At 41.5% G+C, this 25,177-nt stretch overlaps 1 protein-coding gene across 8 annotated transcripts in view; it reads right to left on the bottom strand.

The window, feature by feature from the left end:
• Positions 1 to 25,177, bottom strand: part of TNRC6A (trinucleotide repeat containing adaptor 6A) — a 195,118-nt gene that overhangs the window by 78,100 nt on the left and 91,841 nt on the right. For 6 of the 8 annotated variants that reach the window (XM_080681710.1, XM_080681716.1, XM_080681713.1 and 3 more), the window contains exons 1-2: positions 20,574 to 20,742; positions 20,220 to 20,267 (exon numbers count right to left, since the gene is read on the bottom strand). The exons of 1 other annotated variant lie outside the window; for it this stretch is intronic. In XM_080681710.1, the coding sequence (XP_080537836.1) occupies positions 20,220 to 20,267; positions 20,574 to 20,578 (53 nt within the window). In that variant the 5' untranslated portion in view covers positions 20,579 to 20,742. Of the gene's footprint in view, positions 1 to 20,219; positions 20,268 to 20,573; positions 20,743 to 25,177 lie in introns of those variants that run through there. One more of the 8 variants, XM_080681718.1, reaches the window with a different exon arrangement.

Genomic DNA, 25,177 nt, shown 5'->3' with positions numbered 1-25,177 from the left:
CCGTGCACAGCCAACCGCTGTGGAGGCAGCCACAAACTGTGGGTCACTTGAACCTTCACACAGGTTCCCAAGAGCCAAAAAAAGGACAGCTTCTGACAGTGGCTAGCACCAAAGCACCTCCCAAGAAGCCCATAACTGGCATGCAAAACAGCCTCAGTAAACATAAGAGCAGGATCCAAAGGGAGGCACTAAACTCTGCTGAACTCCACTTTGCTTTTTTTCTTTTTCATTACTTTCTTTCTTTTTTTCTTTTTTATTGCTTTGTAATTATTCTTTCTTTTTTCATCTCTTATCTTTCCTCTTCTTACTCTACTTTTTTGTCTTCCTTCTCTTTTTTCCTTTTCTTAATTTTTCATTCTTCTTTCTCTTTTTCCCTTTTCATAATTTTTCCTCCTCTTCTCTTTACTCATTTCCTTTTCCTATTCATTATTCTTATTTTTCACTCCTTTCATATTCTTTTTTTCTTCCCTCTTTTTCCTTCAATTTTCTTTTCTACTCTTTTTTTATTTGTGTCCTCTTTTCTCTTTCCTAACTCTCTTTTCTTTTGTGGTTGTTTTTGCTGCTGTTGTTGGAGTCTCTTGTATGCTTTTGTTTTGTCTGTTGTTTTGTTCTGTCAGTATCTGTACATTAGCTCACACAACATGGTCAGGGTTGAACCTCACAATCAGACAGTCTGAGGGAGATCCCACCCATGAACAGGACAACACAATCAAGACCCAGTTACAACAGGAGAGCCCAAATAACCCACACATGGAACATTACTAGAGCATCCAGCTTAGGAGATCTAAGAGAGTGCACCTCTGGGTCCCACAGGACACTTATTATATAAGGTTACCCCACAAAGACTGGGAATCATAGCATTTCTATCTAATACAAAGAAACAAACACAAAGAGACAGCTAAAATGGGGAGACAAAGGAACATCCCCAAGATGAAAGGACAGGACTCTCCAGAAAAAGCTAATTGAAATGGAGGCAAGCAACTTATCAGTCATAGAGGTCAGAGTAATAATTATAAGGATGCTCAAGGAACTTAGTGAGAACTACAAGGAACTTAGCAGGAACTTTGTCAGCATGAAAAGAGACAAAGGAACCATGAATAAGAAACAGTCAGAAATGAATACCATATCTGACATCAAGAATATGCTAGATGGAATTAAAGTAGGCTGGATGAAGCAGAGGATCAAATCACCAATTTGGAAGACAAGGTAGGAAAAAAACCCACACCCAATTAGAGCAGCAAATGAAATTGAAAAGCAGAAGGATAGTTTAAGGAAACTTTGGGACACCATGAAACGTAACAATATCTGCATGATAGGCGTACCAGAAGGAGAAGAAAGTTAGCAAGGAGTAGAGAACCTGTTGGAAGAAATAATGATAACTTCCTTAAGCTGGTGAAGGAAATCACAAGTAAAGTAAGCACAAAGAGTTGCAATCAAGAATGAACCCAAAGAGACCTACTCCAAGACATATCGTAATTAAAATGACAAACATTAAAGACAAAGAGATCATCTTAAAGGCAGCAAGAGGGAGAAAGTTACCTATAAGGGAGTACCCACTAGAACGCCTGCTGATTTCTCAACAGAAACACTTCAGGCCAGAAGGGTTTAGCATGAAATACTCAAAAGTAATGAAAAGCAAGGACCTGAACTCAAGACTACTCTATCCAACAAGGCTATCATTTAAAATTGAAGGCGAAATAAAGAGCTTCCTGGACAAAAAAAAAGGCTACAGGAGTACATTACCACTAAACAAGCATTTCAAGAACTGATAAAGAGGATGCTTTGAGAAGATGAAGAAAAAGACAAAGAGAGAAATATAAGTATAAAGAAAAAATGGCAATAAGTACCTATCAATAATAACCTTAAATGTAAATGAACTAAATGCTCCAATCAAAAGACATAGTGTTGCTGAATGGATAAGAAAACATGACCCATATATTTGCTGTCTAAAATAGACATGTCTCATAACAAAAGACCCACACAGACTGAAAGTGAAGAGATGAAAAAAATATTCCATGTAAATGAAAACGAAAAATAAAAAGCTGGGGTAGCAATACTCAAATCTGACAAAATAGACTTCAAAACAAAGGCCGTAAAAGAGACAAAGAAGGTCACTACATAATACTAAAGGGATCAATTCAAAAAGAGGACATAACCCTGATAAACATATATGCACCCAATATAGGAGCACCTAAATATATTAAAAAAATTTTTAGTGGACTTTAAGGGAGAGACTGGCAGCAACATATAGTAGGGGCCTTTAACACCCCGTTATCATCACTGGATATATCTCCCAGACAAAAAATCAATGAGGAAACAGGGACTTTAAATGACACAGTGAATAAGATGGATCTAATTGATATTTAAAGAACATTTTACCCCAAAGCAGCAATTATACATTCTTCTCAAATGCACATGGAACATTCCCAAAGATAGACCACATGTTAGGGCAAAAACTAAGTCTCTATAAATTCAAGAAGACTAAAATCATATCAGCATTTTCTCAGATCACAATGGCATGCATGAAACTAGAAATCAACCACAATAAAAAAAACTGAAAAACACACATGGAGGCTAAATAGCTTATTGTTATTAAACAACAAATGGGTTACCAAGGAGATCAAGGAAGAAATAAAAAATTACTTAGAAATAAATGAATAAAAACAAACAACAACCCAAAATCAATGGGACACAAAGTTCTGCAAAAGAAGGTCTTAGCGTTACAGGCCCACCTCAAAAAGCAAGAAAAATCTCAAACAATCTAACCCTACACCTAAAAGACCTAGAAAGAAAACAAGAAAAGCAGAAGGAAGGAAATAATAAGGATCAGAGACGAATTAAATGACACAGAGTCTAAAAATAAAAATACAAAAAATTAAACCAAGAGTTGAAAAGATAAATAAAATCAGAAATGAAAGATGCGAATAACTGACATCACAGAAATACTAAGGTTTGTAAGAAAATACTATCAACAACTATATTCCAATGAATTGGACAACATGGGCGAAATGGACAAATTCCTAGACACATAAAACCTCCCAAAACACAATCAGAAGGAATCAGAAAACCTGAATAGGCTGATAACAACTAATGAAACAGAAGCAAAAATAAAAAATTCACAGCAAATAAAAGTTCTGCACTAGATGGATTCACAGGCAAGTTTTACCAAACATTCAAAGACGAACTAAAACCTGTCCTCCTCAAATTATTTCAAAACATTCAAGAGGAGGGAAGACTTCCAAATGCTTTTTGCAAGGCCAGCATTATCCTAATTCCAAATGCAGATAAAGACACTACAAAGAAAGAAAATTACAGGCCAATATCCCTGATGAACATAGATGCTAAAATTCTCAGCAAAATGTTAGCAAGTCAGATACAGCAATACACTAAAAAGAGCATACACCATGACCAAGTAAGATTCATTCCAGGGACACAAGGCTGGTACAACATTTGCAAATCAACAAGTGTGATGCATCACATAAACAAAATGAAAGATAAAAATTACATGATCATATTAATAGATGCAGAAATAGCAATTTGATAAAATCCAGCACCGGCTTGTAACAAAAACTCTCAGCAAGGTGGGAATAGATCATACTTCAATATAATAAAGGCCATACATGGAAAACTTACAGCCAATATCATACTATATACCATGTTAATAGATTGGTAAAATTAGCATCATTAAAATATCCATACTACCCAAAGCAATCTACAGATTCAACACAATTCCTATTAAAATAACAATGGCATGCTTCACTGATCTAGAACAAAAATCCCAAAAATGTATATGGAACAAAAAAAGACCCCAAATAATCTCAGCAATCTTGAGAAAGAAAAAAGTTGGAGGGATCACAATACTGGATATCAAAATATACTAACAAGGCCACTGTAATAAAAACAGCCTAGTACTAGCACAAGAACAGGCATATAGATCAATGGAATACAACAGAAAGCCCAGAAATCAACCCACACCTTTATGGTCAATTAATATTTGACAAAGGAGGCAAGATCATAAAATGGAGTAAAAACAGTCTATGCAATAAACGGTGCTAGGAAAATTGGACAGGTACATGCAAAAAAAAAAAAAAAGAAAGAAAGAAAGAAAGTAAAGAAACCAGAACACCAACTTACACCATACACAGAATAAACTCAAAATGTATAAAAGACTTAAATGTAAGTCACAAAACCATAGAAACCCTAGAAGAAAACATAGGCAGTAAAATCCCAGACATCTCTCGGGAGCAATACTTTTGCCAATATGTATCCAAGGGCAAGGGACTAAGGAGAAAATAAACAAAGGGGACTACATCAAAATAAAAAGCTTCTGCACAGCAAAAGAAACCAACAAACTGAAAAGGAAACCCACTGTATGGGAAAACATATTCCTCAGTGATTCATCTGATAAATAATCTCTAAAATATAAAAGAAAACTAATACAACTCAACACAAGAAAGACAAACAATCCAATTAAAAAATGAGCAAAGGACCTGAATAGACACTTTTCCAAAGAGGACACACAACAGGCCAATAGACATATGAAAACATGCTCAATGTCACTAATCATCAGAGAGATGCAAATTAAAACTACAATGAGGTATCACCTCACACCTGTCAAAATGGCTACTATCAACAAATCAACAAGTGCTAGCGAGGATGTGGAGAAAAGGGAACCCTAGTGCACTGCTGGTGGGAATGCAGACTGGTGCAGCCACTGTGGAAAATGGTATGGAGTTAAAAATGGAACTGTCTTTTGACCCAGTGATCCCACTCTTGGGTATATATCCTAAGAATCCTCAAACACCAATCAGAAAGAACATATGCACCTCTATATTCATAGCAGCATTATTTATAATATCCATGATATGGAAACAGCCCAAGTGCCCATCAGTAGATGAATGGATAAAAAAGCTGTGGTAGCCCTGGCCAGTATTGCCCAGTGGCTGGAGCATGAGTCCGCACACTGAAGGGTCGAGGGTTTGATTCCTGGTCAAGGGCACATACTTGGGTTGTGGGTTCACCCTTCACCCCTGGTCAGAGTGCATGCAGGAGGCTACCAGTTTCCCTTCCTCCGTCGATCCCTCCATCCCTCGCAATGGAAAAATATCCTCAAGTGAAGATCAACAACAACAAAAAAAGCTATGGTACATTTACACAATGAATACTACATGGTTGTAAAAGAGAAGAAGCAGCTCTTCTTACCTTTTGCGACAGCATGGAGGGACCTGGAGAGTACTGTGCTAAGCTAAATAAGCCAGTCAGAGAAAGACAAATCCCATATTATCCCATTAATATGTGGAATCTAATGAACAAAATAAACTGACTAACAAGATAGAATCAGCATGGATACATGGAACAAACTGACAAATGTCAGAGGGGAGGGGGGTTGGGGACTGGATAAAGAAAGGTGAATGGTTTAGCTCAGGGGTCCTCAAACTTTTTAAACAGGGGGCCAGTTCACTGTCCCTCAGACCGTTGGAGGGCCGGACTATAGTTTAAAAAAAAAAAAAACTATGAACAAATTCCTATGCGCACTGCGGGCCCAGGAGAGTCAGCTGCTAAGCAGGACAGGCAGCGGCACCTGGCGGGCCGGATAAATGTCCTCGGCGGGCCGCATGTGGCCCGCGGGCCGTAGTTTGAGGACCCCAGGAGCTAAAGTATTTGCACACCCCATGGACAAAGATGAAAGTGTGGTGAGGGTAGGGGGGATAGTTTGGCAAAGGGGAGGGGGGATCAGGGGCATCTGTAATAGTATCAACAATAAAAAATTAAATATAAAAAAATGCCATGGTCTTTCCTTTCCCCTCCCAAGCAAAGTATTCACTTTTCAAGAGCCACAGAGAATAAGTCCATTTCCTTTAGATGCATTAAGTGATCTTCCCCAGACTGCACCTTCACAATCCTTTTCTTATTTCCTTCCACCTTTACAAGAACACACAACGGAATGTACAAAGTATTCAAGTTCCAAGAGGCATGGTGGGGTGTGATCAGGGGCAAGAACAGCAAAACAATCAGAGACGAAGACTGAACAGCCACTGGTTTTGACAAGATGCAGAAGGCACTGGTAGTCTTTAACACAGCAATTCCAGTACTTTTATTTTTGTGAATGTTTGTGGGGGAGTGGTGTGGGAGAAACAACTAGACCACAACTAGTGAATAGCTAAGCTGTGAGGTCCCACATTTGAGGAATTCAAATAGTTCATTTTTAAATGAGAGAAATAGAAGGTATCTAGAAAGCTATCAGAAATGAGCAAAAATGTCCTTCTTAAAAAAAAAAAAAAAAAAAAAAAACAACTCATCAGGAGAAATGCGAGGTGCATGACAGAGTCCACAGCATGCTACCATTTGTGTAAAAAGAAAGGATATTTGTATTCATAGTGATTGTGGCAGAGGGAGCAGAAGCAAAGAGGTGGATTGGGAACCAGAGGAAGGGAGATTTCACTGTATAAATCATAGTGGTCATATGGTTTTTGACTTTTGATTGCTGATATAATTAACTAGAGACCAGGTGCACAACTTCGTGCACCAGTGGGATTCCTCAGCCTGGCCTGCGGATCGGGCCGAAACTGGCTCTCCAACATCCCCAGAGGGGTCCCGGATTGTGAGAGGGTGCAGGCCAGGCCGAGGGACCCCACCAGTGCATAATCGTGGGGAGGGGCGCGGGACGTTGGCCAGCAGGTTGGCCAGCCGGGGAGGGACTACGAGAGGGCTCCAGTGTGGATCTGGCCCATCTTGCTCAGTCCAGATCGGCCAGACCCCAGCAGCAAGATAACCTACCGGTCGGAGCATCTGCCCCCTGGTGGTCAGTGCACCTCATAGCGACTGATCAACCAGTCGACTGTCTGCCCAACTGTCTGCCCCTTGGTGGTCAGTGCACATCATAGCAAGTGGTTGAGTGTCCTTAGCATATCATTAGCATATTATGCTTTGATTGGTTGAACGGATGACTGGACACTTAGCATATTAGGCTTTTATTATATAAGATTGTATCAATAGATTTTCTACTATTGAACCGAACTTGCATTTGCTAGTATAAACTAATTCAATTTTTAAATTAACTTGCTGGTTTTCTTTCTAATCAAGGCAAATTAAAGCTATAATGATATACCACTTTTATTTACTAATTTTAATTGGCAAAATGTACAAGAATAGCCTGGCCAGTGTTACTCAGTTTTGGCTCAATGCAGGGGGCAACCGATGAATTGATGTTTTCTGTGTCTCTATCCTTCTCCCTTTCCCTCTCTAAAAATCAATTTTAAAAAATCTTTCTAATGAGAGAATGAAAAAGCAAATGTGGTTAAGTGTTAATAGTTGAGGAATAGAGGTGAAGGATATTCAGGAATTCTTTGCTCTATTCTTACAAAATTTCTCTAGGACTCATACTATCTATCTATATATATATATATATATATAAACAGGGAATATGCTAATTAGCCAGGCATCACGACTGCTCAAGAGGAGCTGCGCATACAGATGGGCGGGAGGGGACCACGTGCCGCCCCCAGCCCCAGTGGCCAGCCCCAGCAGCCGCAGGGAGGCTGGGGCTGGGGCTGGGGCTGGGCCGGAGCAGAGACACAACACACAGGAGCACCTGCCCCCACAACAGCGGACACAACGCGGTGGCCGGCGCTACATGGGTTAGGTGTGGGTCCAGGCCCCCCCGCAGGGCACCTCCTCGCATGATTTCAATCGCGCGCTGGGCCTCTAGTTTTAAAATAAAAAGCTCAGGTTGAAGACAGTTGATGAGATTAGAAATTAGCCCCATAATAACAGAAGCATTCTATAGTTTACAAAACGCTCTGAGATATTATCTGTTTTGAACCCACAACTCTGAAACACAGTACTGATGTTATTCCCATTTGACACTTAAAGAAACTAAGAATCAGAAAGGCTGAGTTGTATGGTACAAGGCAGTGTTAAGGCTGACCCAAAATCCAGTTTTCTAAATTACCCTCCTCGATTCTATTCTTCTTTTGAGGTTTATCTTAATTACTAGTTACTCTCCAACTCATACAAACCTCACCCTTGACCTCTAATTAAACAATGCTCATTTTCTAATTATTTCAGATGTTAATCTCACTCTTCCAAATAAGACTAATTGCAGCTTTGGGAACAAAAACCAGTTCTACTTGTATTGTGCTCCCCAGCACTGGGCACTGCAATAAATGTCAATTCCTGCTTCTTTGCTTTTACTCTCTAGCCCCATCACATACACTCTTCACTCTTATTTCCACCCACATTCTACTTCTTTAAGGAACAGTGTAAGTCCAATGTACTATTTAAAAACAAGCATTTCCCTTTAGCATAGCATGCCGTTCACAGCTCTGACTCCAATGACAAAGAGAAGTGGGCTTAACTCGCAACTCCACTGCCTGATGTTAGTGAATTGTTTATTTTCTCTAAAGTCATCATCTCCTCATTTATGAGCGGTTTCAAACTGTATCTCCCTCAAAGGGTTGTTGTAAAGATTAAATTAGGTAATGCAGATCAAGTGCTTAACAGATGCAAATAATAAGCGTACACTAAATGTTAACTACAAGACACCAAATACAAAACAGTACACCAGGCTAAGGTTGCAACCAAAGAAGGGAGAACATACAGTAGAAAATAGAATTGCCATTTCTTAAAACTGCTATCATCAAGAAGACAAGGTCAGAAGTGTTCAAGAGGACATGGAAAAAAAAGGAACCCTTGTACACAGTTGGTGGGAATGTAAATTGGTTCATCTACTATGGAAAACAATATGAACAGTCCTCAAACATTTTAAGAGACAACTACCAATGACCCAGCAAACCCACTGCTGGATATATATCCAAAAGAAATGAAAATAGAATATCAAAAAGATATCCGCAGCCCTGGCCTGTATGGCTCAATAGTTAGAGCTCCACTCCCCCCCCCCCCCACTCCACCCCTACTCCCCTGCACCATAGGGTCTCGGGTTCCCAGTGAAGGGCACATACCTAGGTTTGCAGGTTCCATCCCCAGCCAACCAGGGGGCATGTGGGAGGCACCAATCAATGTGGCTCTTTCACAAGGATGTTTCTCTCTCTCTCTCTCTCTCTCTCTCTCTCTCTCTCTCTCTCTCTCTCTCTCCCCCCTCTCCCTCTCTCTCTAAAAATCAGTGGAAAGAAAATATCCTTGGGTGAGAATTAACAAAAAAAAACAACCAACAAAAAAGATATCTGCACTCCCATGTTTATTGCAGCATTATTCATGATTGCCAACATATGGAAATAACCTAAATGTGTGTTAATGGATGAAGAAGATGTAATACACACACACACACACACACACACACACACACACACACAATGTAATACTATTTTATCATGAGAACAAAGGAAATTCTGTCATTTGTGGTAAAATGGATGGACCTTAAGAGCATTATGCTAAGTAAGCCAGACAGAGAAAGACAAATACTGTATGATATCACTTATATGTGAAATATATAAAAGATGAACTTATAGAAACAGGTGGTTACCAGGAGGTGAGGGAATTGACTTACAACTTACAACTAGAAGAGGAATAAGTTCTGGAGATCTAACGCACAGAATAGTGATTACAGACAATACTAGAGTATATATTTCAAAGTTGCAAAAAGACTAGATCTTCAATGTTCTCACCACACAAAAACTATGTGACATGCTAGAGGTGTTAGCTAATGATTTGGTGGCAATTATATTGGACTACTTAAATATATCACATCACCACGTTGTACACCAGGGGTGGGCAAACTTTTTGACTCGAGGGCCACAATGGGTTCTTAAACTGGACCGGAGGGCCGGAACAAAAGCATGGATGGAGTGTTTGTGTGAACTAATATAAATTCAAAGTAAAGGAGCGGAGGGGAGAGCAAGAGAACCGGATAGAACAGCCAGATCCGGCCCGCGGGCCGTAGTTTGCCCAAGGCTGTTGTACACCTTAAACTTATACTAAGTTAGACGTCAAGTATTTCTCAACTAAAAACAAAAACATGCCACACAAGAGCAGTGCACTAACTGCAGGGGGTGGGGGTAGGAGAAAATGGAATTGATTTTACTTGTTAATCTTATCTTTAAAAGCTGAAAATTTTTAGAGAAAAAAATGGAACTCAATATATAAAAGTAATTATTATAGCAGAATGTGGTAGACACCAAACCAATAGCTCAAGACCCCAGATTCCAGATTCCAAACCAGACCAAACCAGATACCAAGTACCATAAGAAGACAAAGATCACAACTACAAATCAATAACCTTGTGCATACGAACACAAAAATCCTTAATGAAAACTAATAAATCAAATCTAGCAACATATAGAGGACGCTCTACCATGCCCAAGTGGGATTTACCCCAGAAATGCAAGGTTGGAATAACATGAAAATCACCCAATGTAATAGTGGTACAACATATTAATAGAATGAAGGAAAACAGTACATGATGATCTCAACAGACGAGACAAAATCCAACACCCTTTCATGACAAGATAAAAACACTGAAAGCAGGAATAGAAGAAAACTCTTCTTTTTATCCTCATCCGAGGATATGTTCATTGATTTTAGAGAAAAAGAGGGAGAGGGGCAAAGGAGGAGAGGGGGAAAAGGGGGAAAGGAGAGGGGAAGTGGGGAGAGGGAAGAGAGGACAGAGTGGGGAGAAAGAGAAATCTGTGAGAGAAACATCGGGATCAAACCCACAACCTTTTGGTGTACGGGAGAACGCTCCAACCAACTGATCTACCCGGCCAGGGCTAGAGGGAAACTTTCTTAACAAAGGGTACGTACCCAAAGCTCACAGCTCACATCACATTTATTTTTAAGACCAAGTGCTTCTCCTCTCAATTAGAAATAAGACAAAAATGTCTGCTTTTGCCACTTCCATTCAACACTGTACTATATGTAGCTTCCAGTCAGAAAATTGGGCAAGGAAAATAAACAAAGGGCACCAAGATCAGAAAGGAAGTTAGAAAACTATCTCTATTCACAAATGACATGACCATCCTTTCTAATAAAAAATTAATATGCAAATTAACCATCACTCTGCTACACCCACAAGCCATGCCCACCAGCCAATCAGAAGTGAGTATGCAAATTAACCCAACCAAGATGGCTGCAGCCATGGAGAGAGCAGGAGGGAGGCTTGGGTTTCCCCGGCGATGGAGGAAGCCAAGCTTTCCACACACCCTGGCTGGCCCAGGCCTCCGCTTAAGGCTACAAAGTTTCCATTATAGAAGATAAATAAATTCCAACAGAAATGGCTGCCACCACAGAGCGAGCAGAAGGCTTGGCTCCACTCCAGGCTACAAAGTTTCAAATGTAGAAGATAAATAAATCCCAGATACCAGGGCCTCCGCTTGGGTCACTGGCGAGGGGGGGGGGGGCCGGGGGCACGTGGCCGGCCTGCAAACCACCACAGGCCCCTCGCCCAGGCCGCCCCACACCCCAAGGGAACCCCCACCCTGATTCAGGACACCCTTCAGGGCAAACCAAATGGCCCCCACCTGTGCACCAGGCCTCTATCCTATCTAATAAAAGAGTAATATGCAGATTGACCATCACTCCAACACACAAGATGGCTGCCCTCATGTGGTCAAAGATCCTGCCCCCATGTGGACACAAGATGGCCACCACAAGATGGCCAGCAGGGGAGGGCAGTTGGGAGGGACCAGGCCTGCAAGGGAGGGCAGTTGTAGGTGATCAGGCCAGCAGGAGGGGGCAGTTGGGAGGGACCAGGCCTGCAAGGGAGGGCAGTTGGGGGTAATCAAGCCTGCAGGGGAGGGCAGTTAGGGGTGACCAGGCCGGCAGAAGAGGGAAGTTGGGGGCGACCAGGCCTGCAGGGGAGCAGTTAGACATCAATCAGGCTGGCAGGGGAGTGGTTAGGAGGTGATCAGGCTGGCAGGCAGAAGTGGTTAGGGGCAAGTTGGGAGCCAGCAGTCCTGGATTGGAGAGGGTGCAGGCTGGGCTGAGGGACAACCCCACCCCATGCACGAATTTCATGCACCGGGCCTCCAGTCCTATATAATAAAAGGCTACTATGCAAATTAACCAAATGGCAGAACGACAGGTCGCTATGACTTGCACTGACCACCAGGGGGCAGACACTCAATGCAGGAGCTGCACCTTGGTGGTCAGTGTGCTCCCACAGGGGGAACGCAGCTCAGCCAAAAGCCCTGAGCCAGGCTCACGGCTGGTGAGCGCAGCAGCGGTGGCGGGAGCCTCTCCTGCCTCCGCGGCTGTGCTAAGGATGTCCGACTGCCCCACGGGGAGTGGGCCGAAGCTGTCAGTCAGACATCCCCTGCGGGCTCCCGGTCTGCGAGAGGGTGCAGGCCGGGCTGTGGGGACTGGGCCTCTAGTATATATAAAAAGTTCTAAGAAACACACACACTCTATTGGAAACAATAAAGGCGTTCAGCACAGATGCAGGATACAGGATCAACACACACAAATCAACTGTCTGATGTGCTACAATGTGGATGAGCCTTGAGGATATCATGCTAAGTGAAATAAGCCAGTCACAAAAGGACAAACATTGTGATTCCACTTATATGCAGTATGTGGAACAAATTTATAGAAACAGAAAGCAGAATAATGGTTGCCAAGGGTTGAGGGGAGGGGAGAATTTTGCAAGATGAAAGACTGTGGAGATGTATGGTGGTGATAGTTGCACAACATTGTGAATGTGCTTGATACCACTGAAATGTGCACTCAAAAAATGGTTAAGATGGTAAACTAGATGTACCAACTTTTGTGCTTCAAGGGACATCAAGAAAAAGTGAAAAGGCAACCCACATAATGGGAGAAAATATTTATAAATCACTTTTCTAATAAAGGATTTATATTTAGAATAGGTAAATTCTTACAATTCAATAAAAATATAACCAAACTTAAAAATGGGCACATTTGAATAGCCATTTCTCCAAACCAGATACACAGTGGCTAATAAGCACACAAAAAGAAGATCATCATTAGTCATTAGAAAAATGCAAATCAAAATCACAATGAGATGCCACTTCAAATCCACTAAAATGACTACAATAAAAAGGAACAATAACAAGTGTTGGTGATAATGTGGAGAATGGAATAGTCATACATGGCTGGTGGGAATGTAAAATGGTGCATCTGCTTTGGAGAGTCTGAAAATTCCTCAAAAAGTTAAACACAGCCCTAGCTGGTTTGGCTCAGTGGATAGAGTATCGGCCTTCAGACTAAAGGGTCCAGGGTTCGATTCGGGTCAAGGGCACATGCCTGGGTTGCAGGCTCGATCCCCAGTGGGGGGCATGCGAGAGGCAGCCAATTAATGATTCTCTCTCATCATTAATGTTTCCATCTCTCTTTCCCTATCCCTTCCTCTCTGAAATCAATAAAGATATCTTTAAAAAAATAATAAAAAGTTAAACACAGAATTACCACATGCTGAAAACATATGTCCACACAAACACACACAAATGCTATTAGCACCATTATTTATAATAGGCCAAAAATGAAAATAACCCTAATGTCCATCAACTGATGAGAACAACCCTAATGTCCATCAACTGATGTCCATCAATGGATAAATAAAATGTATTACAGCTATACAATGAAATATCTTTCACCCATAAAAAGATGAAGTACTGACAACACACTACAATATGGATGAACTCTGAAAGCATGGTAAGTGAAACAAGCAAGATACAAAAAGCCACATATTGTATGATTCCATTTACATGAAATGCCCAGTAGGTAAATCCATAGACACAGAGTATAAATTTGTGGTTGCCAGGGGTTGGGGGTAGGGATGAATGGGCAGTGATTGCTAATGGGCACAGGGTTTTTTTGTTCCAGGGTTGGAGGAGGGTTGATTAAAATGTTCTGAAATTAGGGAGTTGTGAAAATTCTGAATATACTAAAAACCACTGAATTGTATAATTTAAAAGGGTTAATTTTTATCTCAATGAAGCTGTTATAAAAAAAGAGAGAGAAACTGAAGGGAACATTCAGAGAAAAAGGAGTTGAGGATAGAACAAGAGGTACAGGGTATAAAGCTAAACAGATAGCTGAGCACAGACTAGAGTTTGGACTTAAATTCGAGTCACTCGGAGAGCAAGCAAAGCTTTCTAAGAAATAGTAGCAGGCTTAGAACTGTCGCTTGAGGATGACTAACCTGCAGCAGAGTGGAGAATGCACACTTTATGTCCCCTTCTATCTGACATGTTAAGAGTCTCGCTTATATGCCTTACATTACACCTAGGAAATCACAAGCAGAATATTAGTAAACCAACTTCTCTAACACCCTTTGTATGGCCAATTATCAAAGAGTGAAGTAACACTTAAAAATACATTTAAAATCAGTGCATATTTAAGCACCACCAGCACTATTTGTGTTTTAGGGGGAATTTCAAAAGAATAAAAGAAGGGCCCAAAGTCAACAAAACACAGATGTCAAAATTATAAATTTATTCAGTATCACTGCAGCAAGCTGCTTAATAAATGTTAGCTGACTTAAAACCACTAGTAAGAACAGCAAACAAGTGACTTGATTTAACCTTGTTTATGATACAAATCCAATCAATCACTGTTTGCAGAAAATATCTCAAAGGTTCAAAGTACAAATTCTGAAACCAGGTTTCAATCTGTTTTGAGCATTCCATTAGAGCTGGGAAGTCAGCTGAGTCATCGTCATATAACATACTATAGTACTGCTGAAAATTCAAAATGCTGTTCTCTAGTTACAAGAGTAGAAATGCTAGGATTCTGCTTCATAGCCAACTCACACAGAGTATGTAAATCACTTAAAAATAAGACTACCTTAGTAAGAAACCTAAACTATATTAGTTTTATGTTTGTTTGTTTTGAAAATAAAAACTGTGCCTTAGTGGAATGTTACTTTCTCTCTTTTGAATCTTAAAATCTCCATGACCCTTTGCCATCTGGTCTCTCTGGAATTCAGGACGAGAACCCCTGTTCTGGTGGCACAATGCCACCCTAACTTCAATAGGGCATTCTTTTCCAGAATGCATATCACAAGTCCAGGCCCTATGTTTCGTTCTCTTACCAGGGTTGTAAGTTTGTCACCAGTGAAAGCTGAAAACGGGCAACTCTGATGTCCAAAAGGGAGCTCCCTTCAGAATAATCCTTCAACAAGGCCTCAATCATTACAACTGATCAAAGACCTGTAATTATTGTAATTTCAGCAATTTAAATTAGATGGCAGTTTACTAGTAAATGAATTGTCTGGCACATTGTAAAATAAAAGAAACTGAGTTAGTATAAGGTAAACATAGTGCATACAGAGTAAACTGTGTTAATTTACTTTAAAATGGTGTGTATGGGAGGGTGGCAGGTGATACACTGAGAACAAACACATCACCTATGTGATAGCCCTGCACAAAAGTTCTAACTGAATCTAATCACACAGAAACAACGAGATAAACCCCAACTGAAGCCTGCAAACATAACTAGTCTGGATATTCCAAAATGTCAGTCATGAAAGGGGAAGAAAAGGACAAGGAACTGCTCCTGATGTAAGGAATTACAGACAAGGCAACTAAATGCAGCCCCGGATTAAGGCATTGAGGCTTAAATTCATATTTAACATACTTAAAAACACGTTGTTGAAACAACGGGGAACATCTAAATGTGGACCCAATAGACAGTAACAAAGTTAACTTCCTTGTGCGTGGTGATAATTTTTTGTTGTTACCTGGAATGCCCTTGTTTCTGGGACATAAAAGTTGTTTAGTGATGACATGGCACAAAAAACTAATGTGGCAAGTAGTTATACTTGGTAAATCTAGAGAGCGGTACAGTACAGGTGTTCATTGTACCATTCTTGGTTCTTTGCTTAGGGTTAAATTTTTTTAAATTGCAAATGGGAGGACATTTTTTCGATTTTGAGTGAGAGATGTATCATAAGTCAGTCTGAGCAGAATGCATACAGCACATACCTACTTTAGTCACTGCAATCATGGGCGAGACTTCTGAGGTTGTCATAAAACACAACTGTAAAAGACTTTAACTCATACTTGCAGACTGACGTCAGATGCCAAAATTCACAAGAGATTACAGAATAGCACTCGGATTTTTTCATGACACTTATATTTAAATTTCCAGAAGGTTGTTACACATTTTAAAGATAAGCTTCGTTTGTGATTCATTTATTCTATCAAATGACTTACCATATAGCTGCTGGGGTAAGCTAGAAAGAAACCTATCAATATAAATCTGCTGGCCTACAAATGGTTTCACAAGAAAGCAACAGAAAAGCTTAACCAAATCAAATGACTGTTTTTCCAGACAGAGGTTGATGAATTGCAGGGCAGGGTCCACGCTCCCTAAGGGACACCGAATGCCCTGGTTTATGCCTGTTGTTCCTCAACTTTTCTTATTCAGCATTTGTCCCAGGCAGGCAAAAGCACCTCAGATACAAATGTCTCTGTTTAGATGCTACATCATGCAGTACTACAGTGTTGTTAACAACTTCTCTTATATGATGGTATTTAATGTTGGTTTAGAAAAACAAACAGCGTAACATGAAGCATGTCACTTGTGCTTTGGACAATATGCCCTACATTATGGTAAATTCCTTAATAGAACGGGCCCAAAATACAGAGAAAAAATTGTTCTAACATGTTTAGAAAGGAGAAACCAAAGCTATCTTTTTCTCTACTGTGTAATGAACACTGCACAGCTGTAGGGACAGTGGGAATCAAAAGGCCTGTCACTTGTTAAGGGAATATAACCTTGACTAAGTTATTGGCTCTGTCTCAACCACAGCTTTCTCTTGTGTAAAATGAAGGGATCAGAATGCTGACTGGTCTCTACTTAATGTCATGGTCCAACTCTAAATATTCAGTAATTCCATGGTTTTGGCCACCAAAATATTTTTTAATTAAATCAGTTGAGTTAGACTTTTTTACAACTAGAAAATGTAACTTATCTTCCTTCCCCAAACTGCTATTTCTGTTCTGACCTCTACTCTGTTCAGAGGTTGGGTGAATCTCCCATTCACCCAGGATGAAGGGCCACTTAGACTCCTCTCACAACTCGTCCCTGGTTCCACTTCCTCAGGGACGTTTTCTATCTCGCCTTTTCAATAACCACTTCAATTCAGGTCTGCATCACCTTTTGCCTAGATCACTAGTTATCATTCTATCATCTTGCTACTTTGAAACATATAATAGCTCCTCAATCTGATATTCAAGAACCTCTCCATCTGCCCCACCTTTTTATGCCAACTTAACTATTCACTGCCATTTCAAAATTCCCTGTACTTTCTGGATTGTATGCCTTTACCCCTGCTGTTCTTACACAGCCCTTTTCTCTGCTTTTCAAAATTGATTCCATTATTTAAAGCTCAGTTCCAATGGTGATCAGTTCCCTTTTCAGTGTCCATGATACTAACATAAAGAGACAATTTTACTGGCCAACAGTGGAGAAAGACAGCTTACCTAGGGTGACAAACGAAAATTATCTCTTGTGCCAATTTAACTGACCTGGTTCCCTGGCACAGGGTCCTGAGAACTTGTAACTTAGCAGAGGAAAAGGAGAATTTCTGGCAATACAAATTTGACATTTCAGATACTAGAAGCCAGGTGTCCACACAATGGGATTTACACTCCCATGGTATTAAAAGATGTTTAAATTAACAGAAATTAATTTAACATTTAAAGATTTAACATTAACATGGTTATCTTCAGAAAAAATACAAAGCTCCAGAACAGTGGTTTCCAACTGGGACAATTTGCGCCCCGCCCCAGGGGGATTCTGGCAGTATATGAAGACATTTCTGATAGTCACAATTGCATCGAGAGTGTTACTGGCAGATACTGAACAGTCTACAATGCTAGGGCAGACATTACAATAATAAATGATCTGATCCAAAACATCAACAGTGCCCAGGTTGAGAAACTTTGCTCTAGAAGAACTGCATGTATTTGTGGTTTCTGCCTCCCCAGATATTCAAATGTTTCAAGATGAAAAAGCATGTCTCTAATCAGAGACAATATAGTCTGAAGCCAGACAGCTCCTCCAATTTCCAGTAGCATGATCTCCTGAAAATTACTTAACCTTTTTGTGCCTCTAAGTCTTCATCTATAAAACAGGGATAATAAGAGCACCTACCTCACAGAATGTTCCAAGAATCAGATGAGTCCATTTAAAGTCCTTGGGACAGTATACCAGGCAGATATAAGCATTCAATAAATTTAGCTACTTTCATTCCTCTCCTCCCTAGGGCCTTGTCTTGCATTTGGAACATAGATGATGCTCAAGAAATGTTTACTAAGTGAATAATGCTTGTTCTTCCTGGGGAGGGCACAAATAGGTAAAGATAGATAAATGCTCTTTTTATGGGAAAAAGGAAGAGCTAAAGGTGAAAGGATGTATTTGCCCTCCTACTCACATCTCTCCCTCCACAGAACACTTTCACCCTCTAGGAAATGTGCCCCTCTCATGTCCTTAGGACACACTATCCTGTAACCTCCTTCCTATTTTCCTTTTTGTCCCTTCTGACCAACTGAAGATGCTCATTCATAATGAGGTGTCTTCTCTGGACCCTTACCATCATCTACCCTATATTAATTATTTATGGACTTATTGTAGTCTTCCTAGTAGACTGCACAAGCTTTCCATGGCTAGGGACAACACTTGACTCCTTTTTATATAACCCAAGGGCCTACAGACCTTAGCAACTGTCTGGCCCAAGCCTGTCGTTTTATACATTAGGCACAGAGAGGCTAAGTGAATTGCCAAGAGTCAAGGTCATATTGTAGTAAGTGGTAGAGTTAGGATTCAAACTCTGATACTTAACTGATACAGAGAATCCAAGTTCTATCTAACTGACTGTAATCACATATGAAAACTATATCTGTGGTAAAGATCACTTTTTAATTAAGTCTCAGAAAACCTCTACAGGAATTAGTTACCTGACAAAGCAAAAATGGAGGGAGAAATAGACCCAAACTCCAATCTCCTTCCTGCTGCTGAAATTACACCTTAAAAACTCCACCTGTTTTGTATCTTTAACATTTCCTTAATAGCTTTTGACAATAAAACTTTAAATGTCCAACAAACAGTTAAGTCAGTGATGTCAGGCTTAATTTCCTTTAAATGGTTCCATAATTATTTTAAGTAACAGAAAATCTCTTCTTTGGTAGTCAATGATGCCCACCCTTCACCAACTGAACAGAATCTTTAAAGATCATTTTAATAGATTCATATCTCAAAAACTCAAAAGACCAGCAATTTCAAATGATTCTATATGGCAAAAAACAGTCAGGCAACTGGCGTTGTGTGTTAACCTCAACATAAACCTAAACCTTACAAATCCTCAAGCAAAAACTACACGAAGACCTGAGAGAGGAGAAATTTTATTTTATTCTGTTCAAGTGAAACAAAGCTGTTCACTTATTAGGTTAATCTATGTTTCTCTGAATGTCCCCACTGATGCAAAAGAAAGCAGCGAATAGGAAAGGAAAAGACTGTAAGACATAACAGTGAAAAAGAGTTAAGCATGGTGCATTGATTGCTTTGACGCTTAAGCAATTACAGCTCAATAAAAGTAAACAATTCCATAAACTTGATGACATAAAGGCATCATTAAAAAAAACAACAACACTCCTTCTGTGGTGATGATTTCAGTTACCAGTGCAAAAGCACTCAAGCCCAGTAAGAATGATAACCACGTATTGGGAACATATTTTAAATTATTTTACCAGCCTATAGAAGAGCGTAGACACGAATCGTAGTTTCGAAAGAAAACAAAACGCAGTTTCTGCTTAGTGAAGTTCAAGGGCAAAACTGTTCCCAGTGCAACAGAACCCTCCTGACTACAGTGTTGAAAAAAAAAAAATGCGAACACATAGTATCTTTTTATAAAGGCAACAATTTGAGTTACAAAGTAATAACGGGGAAGCCAAAACAGTTTGACAGCACGCCCTAAGGGCTGCCTCAATCATGAGTCACACAATGCCTGCAATCACTTACAATAGTAATTAATGCACAAGTCCCCTAATTAAATTCTAAAAGGGCGAGAATGCTTTAACTAAGTTTACAAGAATTGCTTCTCGCTGGTTCCCCCAAATAAAAGCAAACACGCGTAATTACGCAGCTCCCCGCAACCCCGCATCCAAGACGCGGCGGCCTCTCTCCCGAGGGTGCTCCCTGCGTGCGAAGAAAATGACACAGGGAACTTGCGGACCCAAAAAAGGCGCAAAGTGGGAGCTCACGACTGCAGGGGCGAGAGGCGGCCGGCGCGCCCGTCTTACCTGCTAAGAGTCCTCTCTACGTCTTTGGTCGCTTTAGCTTCCAATTCTCTGGAAAGAAAGAAAGAGGAAAAGAGGGACGCGCCTGAAGCGGAGCCGCTGCGGCAGAGGCGGCGGCGGCGCGGCCGGTGGGGGAGGGGCGGGCCTGGCGGCTGCGGGGCTGCAGCCCTTGGCGCCCAGGGGCGGCCGGCGACCCCCGCCGGCCCGCGGCCCCTCTCTCGCCCGCGCCCGCAGCGGAGCAGCCCGCGCCCCCACCCAGGCCCGCAGCTCGGGCGCTCTGCCCCCCGCCACCTACGGTCGCGGGCCCTGCGGCAGCGCCCGCGGCTCCCCCGCCGGAGGAGGCCGAGCGCCGCTCACCTCATGTGTAAAGTGCACGAGCGAGTGGGGCGGGCGAGCGAGGCCGCGAGCCTCAAGCCCTGCGCAGCGCCGCGGGGACAGGCCCGAGCAGCCGCGCCAGCGCCATTTTCTACACCGACCCGCCGCCGCCGCCGCCGCCGCCGCAGCTACCACCGCCGCCGCAGGCCCCAGGCCGGAAGTGAATGCCCTGCTCCGCAACCCCTTCCGGGGCGCCCCGCCAGCCGCGTCAAGATGGACGACCTAGCAACTGGGCCCGCGCACCGGACAAGCCCGTGGCAACCGCCGGGGCGCGGGCGCTGCCCCCCGCCCGTCCCTTCTGCCGCCGCCCGAGCGCCCCGCACAGCGCGGGGCCGGGGTCCCGAGCCCGACGGCGTCGCTGCGCCGTTCCGATGTGACGGAAGCCTCTCCTCTGCTGCGACACCGGTTCCCTTTCCTGCGCCGGCCCCTCCCCCACAGAATCACACACACACACACACACACACACACACACACACACACACACTCACACACACATCTCCTAAACCGCAAATTCTGCCCCTGCATCAGCCTGATGAGCTCGCGCAGCGGTGATTAAGTTTGACCTTGAGCCGGTTATTTAACCTCTGCTCCTGCGTTCCCCCTCAGGCCAGGAATGCACACCCAGGCGCGCTGGCAGGTGTAAAAGGAGGTTCTTTCCACCTAATCTGGCAGACCCGTGGACTCGGTCTTGCACTTGCAGGAGTTCCTGTCCAGAAAATATTCCTCAGTACCTACAGATAGTCCATTCAGATATGAAGTCCTGGCACTGAGGATGGTGGCGAAACGCTGAAAACGGCCACAGTGTCCAGCGTGACGAGGGGGCAGTAGAACCTTTACTGGTCTGCGGTAGGACATCGATTTTCAATCTCATGGCACACAAACTATAGAAATTCTGCAGCACTGACCAAAAAATAGTTATAATTTTAATTCATTCACACGGGATGGCGATTGTGCTTGTTGGTTGTTGTCATTTTTTAATTGGACAGTCTAAGGGGAAAGAGGTCAGTGCCCCTGACTGAGAGGGAAGTAATGCATGTTTTAAACATCCCTGCGGGGCACCAGCGAGCTGCGGCGCAGGCAGGCAGGGCGCTGTGAACACGGTGGGAAACGAGGAACCGCGGGGGGAAATGGTTACAATGGAGCAGGTGAAAAGGCCGGTTCCAAGGGAGCTCGCACAGTAAGAAACATACAGATACTTAAGGTGCTACATATGTAGACACGGTAAGATACAGACGTGTGAATAACGTGAGAAACTTGCCTACATGTAGATAGATAAAAGATATATACAAACCAACAGGAAGAGTGGAAGGTAGATGTACAATATACACACTTGTAGATAAAATTAGGTACGTACATTCGTGTGCTTTCTTTCCATCCTCTCACAATGCCTTTTTTCCTAACCTGAAAATGAGTCTTCCTCTGTGCTTAAAACCCATTCTTTATTCTGAGAAAGAATGGATTTTTTTCTCATCCCATTTTCCTCTTTCTAAACTAGGTTCTTCCTCTGGCTTTAAAGAATGCCCAAATTTCTCCCATTAAAAAGAAACAAAACCACCACGACTGCCCCATTCCTATCCGCTCTGGGGGAGATGTGTAATAAATAACTGAATGAATGAATGAATGAATGCACAAAGTCCTAAAACACACGCACCAAAATGTTAATTTTCTTCTTTTAATGTATCTGGTTTGTGTGTGTGTGTGTGTGTGTGGTTTTTCTTTTCATACAATGAGAATGTGTAAAAAAATATTTTAATCAGGTTTAAAAATTGTAAAATGTAGGGGGCACCAAATAAATGCTAGTTACTTTCTTTTTCCTGCCATCATCCCTACCCTCAATTCATCCACACATATATTTACTTTATTTTACCTTTATGGTTATTTCTACTTAAAATGTTAAAAATTGCCCAGCAGTGTGGCTCAGTGGTTGAGCGTCGACCTATGAACCAGGAGGTCCCAGTTCGATTCCCTATCAAACCGGGGCGCATGCCCAGGGCACACAATCCCCAGTAGGAGGTGTGCAGCAGGCATCCGATCAATGATTCTCTTCGTTGCTGTTTCTCTCTCTCCCTCTCCCTTCCTCTCTGAAATCAATAAAAATGTATTTTAAAAATATATATTACAGTATTTCTTTAGGAATTAAAAAATATGAATCACAGTATGCTTTCATGCCAGCCTTATGACTAATTTTCCACAACAGCATAAGGCAATGAAAACAGTAATACTATCAACATTTGCACAGCTGTCAAGTTTAGCTGACTTTTTTAAAAATTAGGCTTTTCTTAGCTTTGAATAACTCGATGTTTCTTGTTTCTTCTAAATATGTTTTTATTGATTTTAGAGAGGAAGGGAGATGGAGAGAACATCGGTTAGAGCCGTGGTCGGCAAACTGCGGCTCGCGAGCCACATGCGGCTCTTTGGCCCCTTGAGTGTGGCTCTTCCACAAAATACCACGGCCTGGGCGAGTCTATTTTGAAGAAGTGGCATTAGAAGAAGTTTAAGTTTAAAAAATTTGGCTCTAAAAAGAAATGTCAATCGTTGTTACTGTTGGTATTTGGCTCTGTTGACTAATGAGTTTGCGGACCACTGGGTTAGAGAAACATGGATTGGCTGCCTCCTGCACGCCCCCTACTGGGGATCGAGCCTGAAACCCGGGCATGTGCCCTTACCAGGAATAGGACCAGCAACCTTTCAGTGCACGGGAGGACACGCTACCAACTGAGCTACACCGGCCAAGGCTCAGGCTGGAGGTTTGACCTTGTGGACAAAAACAGATTTCATACTTTAGATCCACTGGAGCCACCATTTTTACTTTACTTGCATAATCAATTAGGAACAAAACCAGAAACAGAGTCCTCTATAGAGTAATGGGTGTGAGCGAAAAGGGGCTGCATGCTAACCTGACTAGCTCAGGGAAGGCCAACGTGTCGGCCTTGCAAACTTAAAGACCTAAAGTAACCACAAAGGAGGGTCTGAAATGAAAACTTTTTAAACAAAAAAGCAGTTTATGGTGGCGAGTCATGTCCTAGCTGGTATCTTCCCTGACAAAGGTCAATCTTTACCTTAACTGAGCCTGGCTATTGTCTTTTTGCATCTATGATAACATATTGTTCAAATGTCAAAGTTCTTTTCCTTATTCCGGACCCCTCAAAGCACAGGCACCGCAAATCCCTTTATTATTATTGAGTTAATTGTTGACTGTTAACTATCCTGTACCAACCTAAGTAAAAGAAGTATGCATCTATCATTTTCCTTTTTATCCAATCCCAGACGTTTCCCCACTTTGCTTTCTCCCACCTCCCTAATCTATCACCAATGCATTTCATGTAATCCATTTCTGTCTCCTCTTTTGATTGTAATGTATAAAACAAGGTGCAAAACTACCATTCTCAGGAGCATTATCTCAATTTGTTGAGACTCAGCTTCCCGGCCTTTGTCGACAGTTTGGCTCAAATAAACTCACAAAAATTCTTCACAGGTTTAAATGTTTCTTATGCTAACATGGGTTTCATTGACACAGCTCATTTAAGTAAGCAAATACCATGTTCTACAACAAGCATATTCCCTAGGTTAAATGAATATTAGAATTTTTGCAGGCCTCATGGTTGAAGTCTACAGTTAGAAAATTTATTTTCTGTGGTATTAAATGCTTTTTCAATAATAACTTTTTATGGAATTGTTCAGGAAGAATCTAGAACTATCTCAGGAAGGTCCTTGCTACTTCTTAGTAAGCATAATGAGAAATAGAGACTGTACAAATTTAAATTTAAATAAGGCCTTTTATTCTCCATTTTTTCTTTCTTTCTTGGGTGCTTTGTTCCTTTGGTTTCTGAAGTCACCCCTTTCTTCCTTGTTCTACTGACTAGAATACATGACTACATATTCTCTACCCCTCTCTTCCTTGTTCTACTGACTAGAATACATGACTAGCCTGGTACTTGGGAAATTATGTACTTGAAAGAAGATGCTTTTTTTTCTTCCAAGGCTTTACCGTAAAATATCATCATAAGATATGTATGTATTTTTTAGGAAAAGCACACTCAAATATTTTTAAATTTAGAAGAATCTCCACAATAATGTATAAATGGAAATTGAGGCATGAACAGGAACAAAATTTCCTGGAGAGTGTGTTATTTGTTTTAACTAAAATTTATCTGGTACTTAATAAAGATGTGCCATCCATACACTGTTCCCAGTTAAGTACTTTACAAATATGAACTAGTCATTATTATCGTCCTCACATAGTCCAATGGGCTAGGAATGCTACCCCCATTTTAGAGATGAGGATAATTAACTTGCCCAAAGTCACATAAATAGTATAGTAGAACCAGGCAATTTGGCACCTAAATCCAGGTCACTAACTACTACATTGTAGATCTCATTTTCTCAATCATATTGGGCCCTGTAGCCCCTTTGAGAAATATTTTGTAACACCACTTCTTACTATCCCCAAATGGTAAACATAGGTAATATATACTACCTAACACATAATTTCAAAATACATATAATAATGACTTATCTCTGATATAAAAAGAGGGATAAGATAAAAGTAAGTATAAAATAAAATGCCGCCCTAGCCAGTTTGGCTC

The sequence above is a fragment of the Plecotus auritus genome (genome assembly GCF_963455305.1).
Source record: "Plecotus auritus genome assembly, chromosome: 7".
NCBI classification, from domain to species: Eukaryota; Metazoa; Chordata; class Mammalia; order Chiroptera; family Vespertilionidae; genus Plecotus; species Plecotus auritus.
The sequence above is the reverse complement of the archived record's forward strand: the minus strand, read 5'-3'. Positions and strand labels throughout refer to the sequence as shown.